This window comes from Balearica regulorum, chromosome 17, assembly GCF_011004875.1.
Source record: "Balearica regulorum gibbericeps isolate bBalReg1 chromosome 17, bBalReg1.pri, whole genome shotgun sequence".
NCBI classification, from domain to species: domain Eukaryota; kingdom Metazoa; phylum Chordata; class Aves; order Gruiformes; family Gruidae; genus Balearica; species Balearica regulorum.
This window is the reverse complement of record NC_046200.1, coordinates 14,500,103-14,519,789: the sequence shown is the minus strand read 5'-3', so window position 1 is coordinate 14,519,789 and position 19,687 is coordinate 14,500,103. Positions and strand designations below refer to the sequence as shown.

At 42.3% G+C, this 19,687-nt stretch overlaps 2 protein-coding genes across 4 annotated transcripts in view; one reads left to right on the top strand and one right to left on the bottom strand.

Annotated features, from left to right (window-relative positions):
* Positions 1 to 12,771, bottom strand: part of RNFT2 (ring finger protein, transmembrane 2) — a 34,107-nt gene extending 21,336 nt beyond the window's left edge. The window contains exons 1-7 of one of the 3 annotated variants that reach the window (XM_075769896.1): positions 12,634 to 12,771; positions 11,959 to 12,136; positions 9,524 to 9,723; positions 9,217 to 9,275; positions 5,996 to 6,474; positions 4,781 to 4,857; positions 3,118 to 3,218 (exon numbers count right to left, since the gene is read on the bottom strand). In XM_075769896.1, the coding sequence (XP_075626011.1) occupies positions 3,118 to 3,218; positions 4,781 to 4,857; positions 5,996 to 6,474; positions 9,217 to 9,263 (704 nt within the window). In that variant the 5' untranslated portion in view covers positions 9,264 to 9,275; positions 9,524 to 9,723; positions 11,959 to 12,136; positions 12,634 to 12,771. Of the gene's footprint in view, positions 1 to 3,117; positions 3,219 to 4,780; positions 4,858 to 5,995; positions 6,475 to 9,216; positions 9,724 to 11,958; positions 12,137 to 12,633 lie in introns of those variants that run through there. The other 2 variants (XM_075769897.1, XM_075769898.1) reach the window with 2 other exon arrangements.
* Positions 12,706 to 19,353, top strand: SPRING1 (SREBF pathway regulator in golgi 1). Its single transcript, XM_010302818.2, has 5 exons — positions 12,706 to 13,062; positions 13,696 to 13,852; positions 15,143 to 15,294; positions 15,806 to 15,919; positions 17,011 to 19,353. The coding sequence occupies exons 1-5, from the start codon at positions 12,952 to 12,954 to the stop codon at positions 17,092 to 17,094; spliced, it is 618 nt and encodes a 205-aa protein (XP_010301120.2). The 5' UTR covers positions 12,706 to 12,951; the 3' UTR covers positions 17,095 to 19,353.
* The last annotated feature ends 334 nt before the right edge of the window (positions 19,354 to 19,687 follow it).

The window sequence follows — 19,687 nt, the reverse complement described above, 5'->3', positions numbered from 1 at the left end:
GGAAGATTGCAATCTGTAAGCTGCAACTCATGCTGTAAAAGAGCCTTTGGTCTAACGACAGTGCCTTTAGTCCACAGGCTTACTCTATCAGGTCAGATTGTAACTGCTTATCCTTTGACGTCCACGGTCATCAGTACTTACAATTCCTTGGGGAAGTCATAGAATGACAAAATGGTTTGGGTTGGAAGGGACCTTACAGTCCATCTAGCTCCAACCCTCTGCCATGGGCAGGGACACCCTCCACTAGCCCAGGTTGCCCAAAGCCCCATCCAACCTGGCCTTGAATGCTGCCAGGGAGCCAGGGGCAGCCACAGCTTCTCTGGGTAACCTGTGCCAGGGCCTCAGCACCCTCACAGGGAAGAATTTCTTCCTAATATCTCATCTAAATCTCCCTCCCTTCAGCTTCAGGCCATTCCCCCTTGTTCTGTCACTCTCCATCTTTCCTGTAGCCCCTTTAGGGACTGGAAGGTGCTATAATGTCTCCCCAGAGCCTTCTCTTCTCCAGGCTGAACAAGCCCAACTTCCTCAGCCTGTCTCCACAGCAGAGGTGCTCCAGCCCTCTGGTCATTTTCGTGGCCTCCTCTGGACTTGCTCCAACAGCTCCATGTCCTTCTTATGTTGGGGACCCCAGAGCTGGATGCAGTACTGGGGGGGGTGGGGGTGGTGTCTCACCAAAGCAGAGCAGAGAGGGAGAATCCGCTCCCTTGACCTGCTGGTCATGCTGCTTTTGAGGCAGCCCAAGATATGGTTGGCTTTCTGAGCTGCAATCGCACGTTGCCGGCTCATGTTGAACTTCTTGTCCACTAACACCCCCCCAAGTCCTTCTCCTCAGGGCTGCTCTCAATCCATTCTACCCCCAGCCTGTAGTTGTGCTTGGGATTGCACCGACCCACGTGCAGGACCTTGCACTTGGCCTTGTTGAACTTCACGGCCAAGTTAAGACCACTATGTCTTGTTCCTCTGAGGCTGGCTTGCCACAGGTAGAACTACTGCAGGGGCAGCAGTCTCTAAATCTACTTGTGCACGTGAAACAAACTGGTGACAAAGGAAGCACTGTATTAGACATGACAGAAAGGTCAGAACTTCAGGTGTGTCATGCTCTGACAGTGGCTTGTCACTGTCTGAAGCAGACCAAGAGCTGGGCTGTGTTAATCAGCAAAGATCCAAAAAGGTAGTGCCCCTTACATAATGCTATTGACTGGGCTGAACATTTGCTCTTTAAAGAAGGGGAGTCCAGGACAGCAGAACTTCATGTAGCAATGGGCAGGAGCTACTGACCTGAGCAGCAATGAGGACTAGACCCTACTCAGTCTGAAAAAATAGAATTCCTCTTCAGGATATTTACCTACTAAAGCCTCATGATAGAAAGCAAAAACTTAACCAAAAAGAAAAAAAAAAGCAAAAGTAAAATAACCAACCCAGAATGAAAAGCCTGAACGTGAATTTAAAATACTCACAACACTGGCACAGCACAACAGGTAAAATTACACCCTAAAAACAGAAAGAGAATCAGAGACTTTACTACTATTCATGCACTAGAAACAAGCAAAAAGTAAATAAATCAGGAAATGAAAAATAAGCCAGAAAGAAACAAAACCAAAGCAGCTATTTCTAAGTTCACAGGCCTGCCTTGTGAATAGTCACAGGTTCCACACAGCAAGCAGTAGATATGCTAGCCCAAGCATGACAGTAGGTGCCACTACACCACTCACAGGAACAGGGGTTTTCAGTGAAGCTGTTGCCCAGTCTGTTCACAAACCACACCCTAAACAGTGTGTAGGATGGCCCCAATTTGCTGAAACTTTTTTTATTTTAGATGATCTATCCTTTACTTTAAACTAGTCCTATTCATGCTTTTAACCTTAACCTTCTTCTTAGGGACACAGTGTTTCCCTGTGGTGCAAACAAATTCCTAACTAATGCTTTCACACCTTTCTGCTATACCTGTTTCTTCTCTCCCATCCCCTCCCACAATCCCTATACAGAGTACTCTATGGCTTGCCAGCTTGCATTCAGACCCACACCTACAAGCCTCCTCATCTCTCCCCATTTCAAGAAGCATTTACATACACAGCTTTCCAATGATCAAACCCAAATACATTAGGGGCAATTCCAAAGGATACCAGGGTTGTGGGCTGACCTTGACTCTTCCACTGCATGACAGTATTGGTAGGAAGAAGCAGGAAAGCAATGAAATAAATGACAAAAAGCATACCCAAGAGCCATCTAGCCATAACCCAACTGATGCGTGTTACACACACATTTTCAGTCTGAAGTTCTAAGTCCCTGTCAGTGGGACAAACAAAATATTAATGGGGAAGATAATTCATATGGTTTTAGCTACTAATATCAAAACTACTATCTGAAGTATCTAGGTTTGATATTGCTCTGCTTCTTCCTATTTACACTACTAACATCCCCTTGCTTGAGTTCTGTATCATTGCTTCCTATCTGTCATTTAATCCTTGCTTTATAATAAGCAGGGGTAGTACCGAACCAAATGCATGGGTACTAACTTTTCTGTATTTTAGCACCACTTTAGTCAGAATTTGAAAGTAGAGGCTATCTTAATTACCCCAGATCCAAATCCCTCCAAGCCCTGAGGACACTGACGTAAAACACTACTATTTCATCTCCAGTTTATCTCCTGTAATAGACTCAAAGCTTGATAGGCTGAAGAGAAAACATTATAGGGAGAGGAAAATCAGTGGGTCGGTTTCTTATCTGCTTGCAACACCTGCTCTTTATGTTCAGTCACAGTGGCCAAAATGGAAATTCAGAAGTCCCACTATAAAAAAGTATCCATCCTGCTTTGATACACAAGAAAATTGCACAGGTACGTGTTTCAAGCAGCAACACTGCTGTGTAGTATATCATCACACCCTGGCCCATTTAGACCCCGGTTATGTCATTTATTGATAGGAGCATAGTCCACTGGTAGAAGCGACGCACACATTCTTTTCCTCCATTGAAAGGTATTACAAAGATGTAAGAAAGACAGCAGATACCTTAAGTATGCACACTTCCTCCCAAAGCATGGGGAAAAGTGGGCTTCCCTCTTTTCCTCCCTGGCAATTATCACCTTCTTCCATCATGTACAATGTAAATTTTGCCCACCTGTTGTACAGCTGCTGAGAGCTGAATGTATAAAGCAAATACAAGGTGTTTCCAGTGAGAAAGGCCAGGATCCAGAAGACAACCAACACTGATCTCTTCTCCTGAGCAAGAAAAAGAAGCAAAGATAAATTCAAAGTCTCAAGGGTTGCACTGAGCCTTCAACTGCTGAAAAAATGCAAGACCAACCCAAGGGACACAAATATGCAACTAAGTGTTCAGTAATTAGTTTATTTACTTTGGACTGAGACTCAGAAATAGGCTGCTAGGTGAAGACATATATATAAACACAAGCACTCACCTAACCTTTACAAATAAATAACTTCAGAGAAATTAATCGAAATATACAGATAAAAATGACAGCCTGACTTGCAGAACACAATTTTCAAAGTTGGGATCTTTCCTGGGACATCAGAAGTCTGATATTTAAAATGCAGTTTGACAAGCAGATTAAAAAAACCTCAGTTCCATATACTGTACTTTAATTCTGAGTTGTCACCTGTTTGGAATGATACTTCATCAAAGGGGTGTTTTACAAATAGATCCAAAGTCACTTAGAAGAAGGCTTAGCTAAATAAAATATAACATAACCCATCACTACATGCAGCACATATGACTGTTACCTGAATGCATGGAAGTTCTACAACATGCATGTTTGATTGAAGAAATAATTAAAGGTCAAAAGAAGTGCAAATTTTGCATTTCAAAAGACATGGAACATTATAGACAGAAGCCGGATGGCACAAGATCTTGTCCTGGGTCTTGGCCCAGTGTAATTTTGGAGAGTAAATTTTACTCTTGGGAGGAAAAAACCCAGCATTTTTCTTGTGAGCTGATTTATTAAGAAAATAGTTCTTTGCAGCTATTCAACAGCCAGGGATGTTAGGTTGAGATTTAAAGCAGGCAGATTAAAGGGGACACTGCTGGAAAGACAGAGGTGCAAAGTGCAAGGCAACAGCAATCTATTACACGATTGTGCAATTTATTTGTTCATTCGGCATTGTATCACAGTTATTCCACTGCTTTTGGCAGATGTAAGTACACGCTTGTGCCACCCATGTAATCTTTATTACAAAAAAGCAATTCTAGTCTTGTGCTTTTAGTACTGTTGCAGTATTCTGTTGGCACTGAAGACCATAAGGCCTGAAAAGATCTGCTGGTTTCTTTATATTCTAAGTATATTATCAACAGAGCATTATAAAGATACTAACAAGCAATACATCTACAAAATCCTTCAGCTGAACATCTCAAAACGTAATCTAAATGTTAATAAATTAAATCTCATCATTAACTAGTGAAATAGGTTTTGGCACCGCTGCTGTACATAATGGGAAACTAAGGTGCAGAGAAGTGCTTGAAGATGCACTGCCAGTCAGTGGCAGAACCAGAAGCAGACTACAATCTCCCTGACTTTTTCTCTCTTTATTTTACTATGCCACACTTTCACAAAAGAGCGGGAAGGAAACTGTGGGAGAGCATCAGTGGGGAGAAGTAGGAAGATGCAGTGAGGATTAGGGCACGGTACTCTTTTTCTATGTCCATATAATATGGATCTATATCCATATAATAGCATTCATCCCTACAATGCAAAAGAAGGTTCAACATTATTTTGTATACAAAGACCAATGTTGCTTGGGAACGTAAGAGAGCAAGATGCTGTACTTACCTTCAGAGCAACCTGTTCTCGGAGTGTTGAGTTGGCATATGCGAATGTGCTGGCCATACCAATGCACACAGCAATCCCTGCAGGGAAAGACACTGTCAAAGTATAAAAGGCTGGGCAGGAGGATCTTCAGTCCTGAGCCATTTGATGTCAGCATCTCAAGCTTAGAAAAAAAATTACTGGGTGATACTCTGGATGCACTGGGAAATAAAATATACAGGCGACCAAAATAGGGCAGTTTGGACTCATATGAAGTTCAAAATCAAGCTAAATGAAAAAGAAGCTACTGCAGTGAGCACTTGCCCAATACAGACACTCTGCCCTAATGTCAGGTCCTGTGCTGATGGAGAACTGAAGTGCTGCAAGTTGTGGCTGCATTGTGCAAACAGAACTCAGCTAGGTGACCCTATTACAATAGCAGTTCAGCAGCTCATGGGGGACGGGGCACACTACAAAACCACACAAGATACCAGGGCCAAAGAGCAAAATCTTGCAGACATGAATTGATACTTGGTTTTGGGAATACTGGCAGAGCTGTAAGTGGACTAAACTCAAGCATTATTGGCTTCCCTTGATGATAATCTCAGTATACTATTCCCAGAATGAGTAAGGATCCAGACATGCCACACATACAATTTTGTAGTAAGAGCAGGATTAGATGAATAGATTTTACATGACCACTGAGAGGCTGAAATACTCAGGTGCCATTAAAGAAACCTGGATAGACACATTCTTTAGGGAACTCTGAAGATCTCAACTGTATGCAACTTCTGATGCTGTTTGGCTTGATTTCACCACTACCATCCTTCCAGCTGAACAAGTGTCTCATGCCTATGAGCCCTTCTGTGCTACACAGAGGCCTTTGCTACTCACTAATGTATGCTCTCCCCATCTCTCCTAGAGAGAGGTCTGAGGGAGAAGCCTTGGTAATATCCTCAGCCCCTACAGGAATGTCAAGGAGAGATTAGGCAAAGGTACAGAGCGGATCTCCCACAGGTCAGGACAGGAAACAGATGGGACTGACACAGATGAAACAGCTTGGACTGAAAGTAGGGTGAATTTATCAAATGCATTATCCCATGCATTTGAATATGTCCCCTTCATGCTAGACTATCTCTCGACACTGTCATGTGGATAAATGTATCAGACACCACAGCATGATACAGCTTCCTAACCACCCTCTAATAAACCTGCAATCCAAAAAAGATAGATGCTTACCAAGCTTATGCTGGAAACAAACTTTAGCCAGGAGGATCAAGATGAAGGGAAGTCCCTTCTGCAGCCAACCGATCACGGCTTTTAACTCTGAAAGAGCTGGGGCTGGAGTTCCAGCTTGTTCGTCACTGCCTTCCTCAGCATGCCCGTGGCGGTCCCCTCCTGCCATGTGCAGTAGAGATGAACCCCGGTGATGGCCATGGTGGAAATGATGGGATGATTGCCGGTGGTGAAACGGGGCTCCTTCTGTACGACTGCTCCCTTCCTCCCTTGGGGCTGGCATCTGAATGAACACTTCCCCACCTCCTGCTGAAGAGCCCAGAACCAAACCCGACTGGAATGGCGTGGCTGTGATGGTGCCTGATGGGATACCTGCCAGGCCTGAGAACAGCTGCTGTGGTGAAGAAGCTTCAGCCTTCAGACTTTCAAAAACTCCACTTTCATCCACGCTGGTTTCAGAACTGACTGTTTGGCTCCGGTTTCTGCAGTGGATGGAGATTAGAGAAAAGTGATTAAACAAAAATGAGTGCCACAGAACTTCTCGGTCTTTTAGCCCAATGCCAACTGTAGCCATGTAAGAGTTCCTCACACACTATTAGGTCTCCAGATGACAGATGCTTTTTCCTCTATTTGCTGTTGGAAGGTCACAGTTGCAGAACCAGAGGCCACTAACCAGACTCCTAAGGTAAGATCAGAGTACTTCCAAAGAAGTGATCAAAATGCACCAGTTCCTTCATCTAAGGAACAGAGTTCCCAAACACCCCCTTTACTTTTGGAGGAAACAAAGAAATAACATATCCGATACCAAATTAAACATCTTCTATAATGATTTTATTATTTAAAGAAAAACATACAAAACCCCATGTAACTTTACACAGCACAACCAAGACAGGTCACATTATATACAAACAAATTAAGCAAGCCAACTCAAAGAAATGACCTACTCTCCAATCCTCTGTCTTTATTTAGGGATGATTGCTACTTGCCTAATGATGAATAACACAAACAAGAGAGAGAGTCAACTGGGGAAGAGAAGCATTGAGAGCTGCTTCTGTGTCCCTGACCCAACAAATATTTTAAGTGAAGTATGTGCTCATGGGTCAAGAGAAATTGTTTTATATTGGCAAATTGGACATGGATGTACCCAAATTATCAGGCACTGGACAGAATTAGATCTGGCACTGATTCTCTCCTGAGCTTGTTGGATTATAACCAGATTCCAAAAAAGAAAGTCTTAAATATCTTCATCCTAATACCAAGAGAAAACAGGCTTTCTTCACCTGAACTCAATACTGTGGTACTGAAATAAATTCATGTAAAGTTTAGATGACAGGGAGCAATACAGGTAACAAGTAGAACAATCATTAGGCAGTAAACGCCTGGCAGACAGCAAATACCTCTCTAACTTGCAAAAGGAGAGTAAAGAATAAATAAAGCTCAGCAAGAGGCAAAGCCCAAAGGCATGCTGCAGGGCTTTGGTCTCTCTTGATTTTAATCCTTGGAGATCTCTAACTTTAGAAATAGTGGTCACAAGCTGAGACCGCACATGCAGGCACATACAGGGCCCTTAACCCGCTCTCTCCCATGGGTTCAGAAGCCTCCCCAAGCATCATACAGGGCACAGAGCACTGCCTTTCATCTTGCTCTGGAGAGAGCTTCAAACCTCTCTGGGCATACCTTCCCACTAAGTAAACTCCTAATCAGGCTTTTTATAGCTACACCCCATTCCCAATGTCTCTCCACAGGCTCCAGCAAGGAATCAAGTCAACAAGACACTGCACACCTCTTTTTGGTTCAAAATATTCATCAACCAGATCCTGGATTTTACACCTAACATTACAATTCAGGGATGTATACACAAGACAGGGACATAATGTGACAGTACTTACATCTGGGAACACAACAAACAAATTGGGTGGAACCCAGTGTTACAGATAAAGACACAACTATTGTTTGGAACAATACTACCAGGATACATGACTATGCTTTCAGCAGGAAGGAATTAATCAGGGACATATTTAAAAACAAATAAAGAAGGATGAAATTGTGAGTCTGCTGAAGTTAATGGAAGTGAAGACAAACAGCAACAGCATTTCACTCTGCAGTTAGAAAACCTTCAGCCCATGTTACTGACAATATGTATTTACCCTGTTAAAAACCAGAAGCATTTATAAAAAAATAATTGACATTACTCTGCTTATCTTTTGTGCTCAATAATAAACACCTATCCTGAATATATTTTAACCATTCAAACATTTCCTAAGTGCCTTACAAGTTTGTACACACTCAGAGAGCTCTACGGTGCAGATGAGCAGGTACAGCATCTTATGTGCCTCTCAAGCCCCAGGCTTGCCTGCTGGTATAAAACCCACAGACTGCACTGAGGCTTGGGCAGCATCATGCAGAAAAAGTTGAAGATGGCTTTTTTTTCCCCCTGAAATTAAGAATGGTACCATGCTAGAAGTGGTCATGACATCAAGCTTCACCTCTACTTGCAAAACCACTAAGAAATACTTAGTAATGATCTTTCATTTACAATCTCATCTCAGCCAGACCAATGAAATTCGTTAGTTCCATCTTTGTCTTAGAGTAATTAGATTAGTTTCTTCAGAAAAAAAAAAAGTCAAGCTCTAACCCTGGGAAAGCACAAGGGAATATTTAGTACCAGAACAACAACAGTGGCAAGCCTCCCTTGCTGATGTTATAATTACAGAAATGAATTAGAGGTATTCTACTTCTAAATATTCACATACATGAAGCTAGAGACAGATTCTGGGATGATGTAAAGGATCACCCAAAATCTTTATAAATACTAAGTTATAGTTATTGGGAGCTTCAGACCAGCAGACTTTTTAAATACCTTAATAATAGAAGTATAAATAGCCTCTGTTCATACAGATCGATCCTTTCAGATTGATAGCACTCAGGATCCCCAAAGGACTATGCCATTCATCGGTCCTCTAGAGCTCCAAAACGTCCTGCCTCTGCTAAGCCAACTGTCTCCATATGTGCCATGCTGGATCATGAAACCTGAAACACTACAGTTGGTAGCGGTCAATAACTGACATGAAGGTGAAAAGTCTCTAAGCCTGGCCACATTATGCACAGGAAGTATATGCTTTTCTCCCCTTTGAGCTTCCATCTTCTAAAACACACCATACACTTAAATCAGGACATTCCCCTCTGGCAAGGAAAATGGAGGAAAAAAGAAGGAAAAAATTTACCTTTCAGGAGGAACGTTGTCAGTGTTGCTGCTATGCCGTCTCTGCATTTTCCTCAAAACCTTAAAACACAACACGCTCAACATTAACGTTGCAGGTCAACAATTCCCAGTGTGACTACTAACAAAGGCCAGAGAGTTGTGAAACCCATTCAGCTAGTGTCAGAGTCAGGGGGTTGTGAAACCCATTCAGCTAGTGACATGGCTGGCATAAATAATTTGCTGCTCTGAAAAAACACCTCAAGCTTGCATTTGTTTCTTGTACACTTGCGAAGAAACAACTTTCAACTGGCAAATGGAAGCACACGTACACTGGTCTCGAGGCAGGGCAGGAACTAGTCAGATCCCCTTTTGCAGTATGTTGTAGTCATAAGGAGTGTACAGCTGTGTGATGACATGCTCTGGTAAAGAACTTGAGGACAATAAACAGAGTAGCTCTCGATATGACACGTGAATCTGGAAATGAAATCCCTTCTTCCTCTTCTGAAGAAACTAGCTTTGTAAAGCAAAACTGAAAGGAAAAAAAGAAAATGTATAAACATTTTTAATGAAAAAACACAATCAGGTCATGACAATATTCTTTTAAATAAGCAACCCATTCCTTTTAAACCACAAGTATTAACAAACTCTGCACAATGGTCATAAATAATATGCACATATGCAAAAGATCATATGTTCCTGCTCCACTCGTTCTGGAATTGTCAGCATAAATAAAGTAAGGTCTGGAATGGGAAATGAAAAAGCACTGAAATTGAATTAAGTACAGGAACTTTTACTAGAATAAGGAGAAAAGTTATTTATTTAGTTATTTAAATCTCTGCTTTCGAGTGTCTAATTTTAAGGTAGGAATCTCAAACACATTACATCTTTTAAAAATAAAGTTAATTCAAAAGCAAAGAAGAACACAGAATCATTGCCATCATCAAGGCACAGCACAGAGCACCTGGCAGATAGTCTTACACTGGGCAATGTTATAGTAGTTATATAAAACCTGCAGAATGGGCTATTTTTGCAAGTGATTTGTCCAGGTTCCCCCAGGCATTTCATAGAAGATTTAGAGAGACATTCTTTAAATATTGAAGTCTGATCCTACTCAGCCCTAGACTACTATAGCTACTGAAGAAAATGTAAAAGACTAAAGACTCTAAATTCTTTTGAGTATCAAAAGTTATAGCATTATTCATAACTTTTCATATTGCTTGAATATATGTAAATAAATGTGTAGCCCCGTGTCTGTATCCTGCAAAAGCACAATGGCTCTGAGAACGTTTCCTAGCTGTCAGTAAGCAGAGGTATGGAAGCTGAGAAGTAGAAAATATGGAATATATTTTTCCCCCTATATTTTCACCTTTTCATTCATATACTTTACTTTCAGTTACCGACTAGCCCATGCAAAATTGCATTAAATTCATATTTTATCCCTTAATAAAGCCCAAATCATGCAGTTATTCACAGTGCATAGACAGAGAGTTGTGTTTACCATGCGTACCTGCAGTAAAAGTACATGTAGTTTGCTCAGTCCTGAAGAGAAGTTACAAAACAGTGAAAGAAGAAAGGATATTTCAGTTAAATCACACAGGTAACTGTATTGAATTTGTAAAAGGATGTGAAAAAAATATGTTAACATCTACAAAAAAGAGAAAAACTCTTGTTTGTAACATCCTGTCTCGAAGAACCCCGTGAAGTGGGCAGAACTGAGACAACACTGGATTTGAGTCATCACTGACAGAGAACATGGAGGTTTTAATACGAGATGCCAACTTTGGACATCCCCTTAACAGTTAATACAAATACATACGTATCTATGTAAATAAAATTTGGCTTAATCACATATAGCAGGAAAAACACAGCTTTTAATGCATTTTAGGGAGAGGATGCAGGAAGCTGCCATGAGTACCAGAAATCTAATTCTAACCAAAGTTTTATGATACCCTAAGTTACCAACACTCTCTTAACTACAAATTTTGACCTTGTAACTTCCAGCAGTTTTTTAACCTCTAGCTATACATTTCAATTTGTATTGTTTTCAGGGCCAAAATTTGCTTTATAAAGATCTGTAAGTTTTATACAGTAAAAAATACATATCAATGATACTTTTTTTCCCCCAGATTTTTTTAAAGCTGCATTTGTAGTAACAACATTTAGTACTCTGGGGATCTTTTATGCTTTCCCTGCAGTAAATGTTATTTAATCCTAACCTGACAGTATCTCTGTTGACTTAATATATAATATTATCCTCTTTTTAACCAAAACAGTAATTAAGATATGATGAGAAGGCCAAGACAGGCTCATGCAGGCAGAGCTGTCCAACCTGTGAACAACTTTAGGGTCACCGCTTATAAAGAAATCTGTCCATCTTCCCATGCTACAAGCGGAGAGCTAGAGTCAGTGTGAAGATAACTCTGAAACTTGGAAAATCCTTTACTCCCTTCTAGAACGTTAGCAGTCTACTAGATTGTAACATGGGGTGAAATCACGTTCCCAAATGACATGCAGCCTTATGGGCACACACTTTTTCTTTTAGCATCAGCCATGAAGGGGACAGTGACATGAATACTAAGTACTGCAGATGCAGAATATCATGAGATGGAATCATCTCTTCTGCCCACAGTCCTACAGATTTAAGATCAGACAGAATTTAAATGGACTTTGTTCCCAAAGGCACTCAGCTTCAATAGCAATTGGTCCTGACTTTTCCAGATTAGGGGTTTTCATCTAGCAACACTTTGACATTTTTTAACAGTACCTGAACAACAGGTTTAACCAGAGGTGCAAGGTGCCACGGTGGGAGAGAGGGAAGCCCACGAGGGTGCAGACATCTCGTACATGGAGTCCTTCAGATAATCCCAGATGCTCTGAATTTCAAACTCATCACAGGTCCTTCAAGCTGAAGCACCTGGATCACTGTGCTCCAACAGGCGCATCTGTAAGAAGCACACACATAGTCATTTGCACCATAGCACAGTGAGTTTGACCTCTCCATCTCCTTGGGAAAGACAGAGAGGAGCAGGAACCCTTGGTGCTTCAACCCCTGCATGCGTGCATGGCCCAGCAAGGCTGTTTTCCTCTGGGACTGGTACCTGCAGCCCTGCTCACTGCACAGGCACTCCCAGAACGCCTGCTGGGCTGTACTGTCTTCGTTGTGTATATATAAACAAATACATTAATGTATTTTTACATACATGCACATATTTACTGATATATATTTATAAATATAGTTATATACATAAACACATATATACGTATACACACAGAGAAACATAGGTGAGGCCTTTTTTTCCCAATTAGGTCGGGGAAGAAGATTCCCGCCGGAGTGTGTGGCTAAATACCCCAGCGGGGGCGGGCGCAAGCCGGGCTCTGGGAAACCGCAAGCCCGGCCCGGCCTGGCCCAGCCCAGGAGGCCGCAGCCCCCCGTACCTACCCGTGCGGGCCGCGGTGACGGGCACCGCCCTCGCCCGGCGCGGCCGCACCCCCTCAGCGCACGCACATCCGCGGCTTCCGCCTCCTCCGCCCCGCGATCGGCGGAAGCGGTTGGGCCGTGCTCCCTGGCAGGCAGGGAGGGAGGCAGGCCGGGACCGGTGGCAGCGCCTGGAGGCGTTACCGCCGTGAGCCGGTGATGCCGGGCCTGGATCAGCGCTGTCCCCGCCGTTCCTCTCCCTCCCTGCGGCGGGTGAGCGCGGCGGCGGGGGGCTGAGGGCCCAGCTCGCGGCTCCGGGGTCGGGCCGCCCGCCGCGCCGCCATGGTGCCCTGGGGAGCGGTGTTGTGGCGGCGGCTGCTGAGGAAGCGCTGGGTCCTCGGCGTCGTCTTCGGGCTCTCCCTCGTCTACTTCCTCACTAGCACCTTGAAGCAGGTCAGTGCCCTCCCCGGAGCCCCCGTCCCGAGGTACGGCCCGGTCCCGGCACGCTGCGGGGTGGGTTAAATAATCCATCGTCCCAGGGTAACTTTTGTTCTTCCAAGTGCTGTCGCTGAACTCCTGGAATATGTTGCCGTAAAAATTACAGCATAATTATTAAATAAAGGCAAGAGTTAAAAAAAGTTATGTCTGATGCTGTATTTGACAGCAATAGTGTTTTGAACCAAAACTGCGAAAAAATAACCTTGAAGGGACTTGATTATTTTGTTGCAGTATCTCTTGTGAGCTGTAATTCCACTAGCCAAAGACTTTATGAAATATGTGTACCTAGGTTGTTGGGTTTTTTTTAAATATAATATGTGCTACTTTTGTGGTTGTAGTAACTGAATTCAGCTGTGCTAGCTGATCCTGTGGTCAATTTGAGTACCCCTGTTTTACTGGATTATGTTGCTTTCATGCTGTGTATAGCAAAAAGCAAGCTACTGCAAGTAATCTGTTGCTTTTGACATGTGAGTCTCCTGTGCTGTGGAGTTCACAACTACTGGATGCTTTTAATTGTGGGAAAAGCACGTGGTTTGGAATAGCAGAAGGAACTCGTGTGTTTGATTACATTGCTGTCTCTCTTTGCAGGAAGAGAGGACAGTGAGAGATCGGAATCTCCTCCAAGTGCAAGAGCACGAGCAACCGATCATGTGGAAGGTGAAGTTCAGTTCGGGAAACAGCAGTCAGCTGAGTAACCAGTGCAGGAATTCTGTGCAGGGGAAGCTCCTCATTACAGATGAACTGGGTATACTTGATACTAAGAATTTATTCTGTGTATTGCAGTGTTGAGTGCTGCTTTGCCTGTCCAAGTGTTGATGGCACATCCAAGTAACAACTGCTCCTTATTAAGGCCTTCTTCCCGCAGAACCCCAGCTGTTGGCTTTTTATCCTCAGACTGGATTAATTTTCCTGTGGCTGCAGACACTGCTGATCTGATTCTGTGCACAGCAGATTTGGGTCCAGCTCAGGCCTGGTACCTTAGAAATGTGGCAGTACTGTTTCCAGGACCACCTTAGATTCAAAGAACCTCAGTTACCTTTGTGTGGAACTCAAACATTGAGTCCTGCTCAATTTAGCGTGGCTGCTTGCAGAGCTATTTGTATGTCCCTGCAGTGTATTCCTACTGTCAGGTGTGTTAGGGAGAGTAATTGGGGAAACCTGATTGGCCTTGTATGTAGGCAGCTCAGGACTGGTTTAATTAGTGCTCAGTCACAGTTAACAACTCATCTGACCCTTTTCGACCCAAAGATATCTCTTGCAAGTTCTCAAATAAACCACTTGTTTTAAGTGCATGAAGCCTTTCCTTTCCTGCTATGCACATATGCTTCCCCAGTGTGCTTGTTGCTCGGGCACTGGACCTTTCTTGACCAGAAATCAAGGCTGTAGAAAAACCGCCACATCTTCTGTGATTTGCATCAGTATTAAATGCAGGACTGCCTGAATTACGCTTACTGCTGATTCACTAAGGTCTCTAAAATCACAGATATCTTTCACAGTCTGACAGTGTGGTAGTACAGTTTCCATAGGGACATACACTGTGGTTCTGTACTAGTAAGAATTCCTCTCAACAATTAATATTACAACTATCCTGTGTGGATAAATCTAAGTGTCTTCATAGTGAACTATAAAGAGAGTTATCCGGATGCAGACCAGTTGAAAGAACGTATGTCATAGTTTTCTCCAGTAGAATTGTCACCAATCACCTTTCTCCTTCCAATCACAAAGATGAATTATGCCAAAAAGAAATCAGAACTTAAATATTCTGCATTTAAAGACTCATACTGTATATACAGCATATTAGAGTAGGTACAGAATAGCTGTGCACATAATACAAGGCTATTATAAAACTCAGTTCTATGTCCAAGTGTTAATTCGAAGAATTGCTAGTTAGGACTTGAGTCAAACTGAGAACAATCACAATCTACTAAATGATAAATAAGCCTGTTCTTAAGTAATGTGATTCTTACTATAGATTTCTATAGAACATAAAAAGCAATATGTTTTGCCAGTTGTTACTATTGTTTTTGTTTTTCAGGCTACATCTGTGAGAGGAAGGACCTATTGATAAATGGCTGTTGTAACGTCAACGTACCCAGTACGAAGCTGTACAGCTGTGACAGCTGCCTTCCCAATGGCTGCTGCAGTGTGTACGAGTACTGTGTTTCCTGTTGCCTGCAGCCCAGCAAGGTGCACTACCTCTCCTGCTTTTTAGGTGTTTTCAGGTGCCTCTGTGGCTAAAAATGCTGGTTTGAGAGGAGCTTTTTCCTTAGAAGGGACAGTTCCTTTTCTTGGAAGGATGAGGAAAGTCTGCAAGGACCATATGGCAAGCTATAAATAAAGCTTTAAAAAAATCCATCCTTCCCACCTCAAGAGAAAATACTGGGAGCATTGCAAAATGTTTCAGCTTCAGGAGAATTGTGTTTGCTGAAGGGAAATGATTGCAGAAAAGCTGTTCCAGCCAGTATAAGTTTTGCAATTAGCACTTCCCTGTATTCTGTTAGCTTCTCTAGATTCTCTTCCTACTGCTGGGGTTCTGTGATGTGTTAACCTTTCAGTGCTTGCTAGAAATTCTAAGTGGACTTGCTTGCTATTCCTCTGATACTTGAGCTGTGTAGGTTAAGGTGGGCTTTGATTACTCCTTGTTGAAGTATGGTGTTTGTGGTTTTTTTTGATTTGTCGTCTTTATTGCTAACTTCAGCAACATCTTCTGGAACGTTTCTTGAACCGGGCAGCTATTGCTTTCCAAAACCTCTTCATGGCAGTGGAAGATCGTTTTGAGTTGTGTCTGGCAAAATGTAGGACTTCATCACAGGTAAGACACAAGTACATGTCCAGGGCTCAAAAATGGAAAAATACCTAAAAAGTGCCCTTGGAAAATGGGGCTGGTCTCTTGTGCTTGCGTGCACATGGGCATTTTCATAAATGCTGACGCTATGGCTGAGAGCTAATCTGAAGGCAATCCGCTGATTTGTAAGGTGAAATAGCGACATAGCAGTAAATGAAGGGCAAAGCGCCTATTTCATAGAATCGTAGAATGGATTGGGTTCCAATCCCCCTGCCGAGGGCAGGGACGCCCTCCACTAGACTAGGTTGCCCAGAGCCTCATTTAGAGCAGGATGAGTTGTACACGCTTTTCTAAAAAGAGGTACGTAACTAAAAAGAGACTAGCTGAGTTCAATGACCAGTGAAGATCTCGGATGAGTACCGGGGAAGATCTCATAACAGTGAGAGTTGTTCCCAGTAGCTTCAGAATGCTGTTTACTTTAGGGTCCATTTTTAGACTTAGCATATGCTGACAATCATCTGTATAGTAACTCAAAAACTATGTTGTAGTGTGTTTGCTTTTTAAGAACAGAGGTGAACTTCTGTTACCCATGTGATTTTTATTAGAAGTTTTGGTCTAAGCAAGCATCGGCCCTCTTAAAAAGTGCTGTTGGAGATGTCATGGAGCTGAGTATTTAATATAGCAATAGGGATGGATTGCAAAGGACATAGTTCCAAATATCTCCAAAGCTGCTTTTTTTCTTATGCATAGTATCTGAACTGTAGCTTTATCAAAAGTGCATGCATCTCAAGTAGCAACTTCATTATACCTTGCTTAGGATATTTGACGGTACTGCCTAAGCATATATAATTCTTTTTTTAATATTGCATCTGTCCCCACTTACTTGGGTGAAAAGGAGGTTCTGGGTATGTTTCAACATTAAAATGCTATAATATAGCAACTGTCTTTTATATGTTGGGAGCGCAGTCTTGTTTGACTCCAGATGATATTCTAATGTGCAGAAGAATTTGGGAAGTTTTTTGCAGATGTATAAATGCTGTGGGTTTTGGCCCTCAGTGAAGGGATGTATTGTTTCAATATGTGTGTATTGTTAAAGCTTGTCCTCCTCTTCCCGACAGAGCGTGCAGCATGAAAACACCTATAGAGATCCAATTGCAAAATACTGCTATGGTGAATATCCCCCAGAGCTTCTGCCTGTTTGAAAGCTGCATGAGCTAAGCAACAAGGGGAAGGAACTGGAGACTAGAATCCAAAAAAGCAAGACAACAGCTGCTGCTTTACAACAGACTCAGTGTAACTGGCTATTTCGTTTCTGGGCACAAACCCAGAGGTGTACAGCGTAAGTGAGGGACTTAAGTTCTCCAGGATTGAATCTTGCTTTCTTCAGTTTGTTATGCACCTGCTTTTGAGTACTAGGTACTAGTACTGTATTAGAGTACTAGTACATTCTTTGAATACTTCCTCTAAATTTTAGGATGCACAGAGTCAATCTAGGCTATAAAGCATCATAGGAAAAACATCTAATGTCGCTTTGCAGCTGTATGTGGAGGTTCAGTTGTGTCTCTGCAGTCCAGAGACTTTCCAGAGTGATGGTAATAACTGGAGGATTTTTGCCTTTAGAGCGTAAAGCATGCCTTGTGCTTCTCTCTCTGGAGCACTTCTTGACATGCATGGTGTACACTACATGTGTAATTATGGATTATTTATTCATTTTATATGGATGACTAGCTGAAAGTATTGATGCTTTGCATAGCTAGTTGATGCCTTTCAGTCCTTGTTTTCTTATGTCAGGTAGAAAGGATATTTTAGATCCTGACTAAAATTGGTTGGTTTTTCCCTCCTTAGTGTAAAGGAATTCATCACTATAGTGCTTATGTTCCTCTTACTGAGTTTAAAGCATTCAGAACTCCAATGGAGTTGTTATTCTGTCAAAGTCCCATAACATGAGAAGAGCAGGGATCTGCCTAGGATGGTATGTTTATTGTCTGTAAACGCTTTCCTTGATACTCTGCCACAGTTTCCTCGAAGAGGAATCTTAGTCTTATAAACAGCTCTCTGCTAGTTCACTTTCTGACAGGGAGCGCTGAAGATTTGTTTGCTTGAACTTGTTCAGGCCTTGGTAATTCAAATGTACTTTGCTCCTGGTTGTGCAGGAGGTGAAAGGGTGGAGTTCTAGGATTTCAGTTGAATGATGTCCGTGTGCATGTAGTAAGAATGTCAGAACATGGCACAAGCCCTCCTCTGAGGACAACCATGTTGCATCAGTTGAGTTAAACAGTCATGGTTTTGATTTGCTGTTTGACATACTTGCTATTCTGGAATTTCGGTCTGATCAGAATGGCACTAGAACAGGGTTGGTTCTCCCACAGTTTCTCCTAGCTCTCTGAAGTTGCATTTTAAACTGTCTCCATCTTAAGGCCACTCAACACAGAAAAGATGGATAGAGAGCACCTCTAAAATGCTGACTAAATTTGTTCTCCCCTTGCAAGTCATTGGGCTGTTCTTTTCTATATGCAGAGCCTCATTTCTCTTGCTTTTACCCCATTCATCTTCTCCATGATTTTGACTTTGCATATGCTTATTTAAATTGATACTTCCTATTCCCTGACTGGAATAAAACAATCTACAGAGGCTTTAAAAAAAACAACAAACAAAACCAAAACAACAACCAAGCTCAGTGGTAGAGTATCCTCGTGCAATACATGTGTACAATGCTATTGCAATTACATATGATATCAACAAGAAGCAGTGTTACCAGCCATCTGATAAAATCCACTTGCATTGTTGTCATTGTTCTTTCCCAGAAGTCATCAAGTGAGATAATGGTTCCGTCAGCAGATTCTCTTGAAAATCTTGTTTCTCCAAAAGCTTAAAAGCTTTAGCATTAGCAGTTTATCCAGCTGAAAATCTCTCCCCTTTGCTGCCATCCTATGGCAACTTGCTGCAGCAGACATGATACAGTGTGAAGATGCACTCTGAAATGCTGTCTTCAGAGGGTAGCAAAGGTTACTTCTCTTTTCAGTGTTAAACAGATTCTTCACCTCTGTTCCAGCACTTCATAACTGTTTTCCTCAGGGAATGCTATCAGGTTGGTCTTACTATATCATTCTTGCTGACATGTATTCCAGCACTTCATGTTTTTGCACCACAACTGCTGAGATCAAGATACTGATGACTTGCTCTTGCTTTCTTTTTCAACTTGGTATAAATTCCTTAGTAGGTGATACCACCACTTGAAGCAGTAATAGTAAGAAATCGTAAGAACCAACCTAATTCAGACAACATTAGTGGGAATTCCTGGCCGCCTTCTCTTCTAGAAAAACAGGATGTGATCAGAAGTGCATTGTGACCATTGCCATTCAATGGGACAGAAACAGCATCCTCCCTCTGTGGTTGTGGAGCTGTTCAACTAGTGTCTATACTATGTGTTAAATCATTAAAAAATTATCTGTGTTCCAAAATACTGTCTGTTCTCATGTCTTTCCTTGAACTGCAAAGCGACTGTACCAAAATGTAAGTTTGAAGAATGCAGTGGAGCAGAGAGGGATACTAACTTCAATATGTGTAATGGTTCCTCAGTGGTGGCTCTGGCAGGGAAAAGCCAAGTAAGGCAAGCAAGTAGTGGCAAAGAGGAATTTCATTTCAATCTAAGAAAAGAGCATGCTTCCCTCAGTGGTGCACAGAAAGGTCTAGCCCTGTGCAAAAGTGGATTGAGCGGGGAAGGGGATGCGAATGATTGCTTCATGTTGTGAAGATATGGTGAGAAATGTTAAATCTGTGCTTCCTGATAATGCT

What these genes read in the sequence shown, in the direction of transcription:
- SPRING1 (XM_010302818.2), top strand. Translation starts at nt 12,952, where the DNA reads ATGGTGCCCTGGGGAGCGGTGTTGTGGCGGCGGCTGCTGAGGAAGCGC. An exon ending in CCTCATTACAGATGAACTGG is followed by an intron (nt 13,853 to 15,142) that starts GTATACTTGATA and finishes TTTGTTTTTCAG; the next exon opens with GCTACATCTGTGAGAGGAAG. An exon ending in AATGTAGGACTTCATCACAG is followed by an intron (nt 15,920 to 17,010) that starts GTAAGACACAAG and finishes TCTTCCCGACAG; the next exon opens with AGCGTGCAGCATGAAAACAC.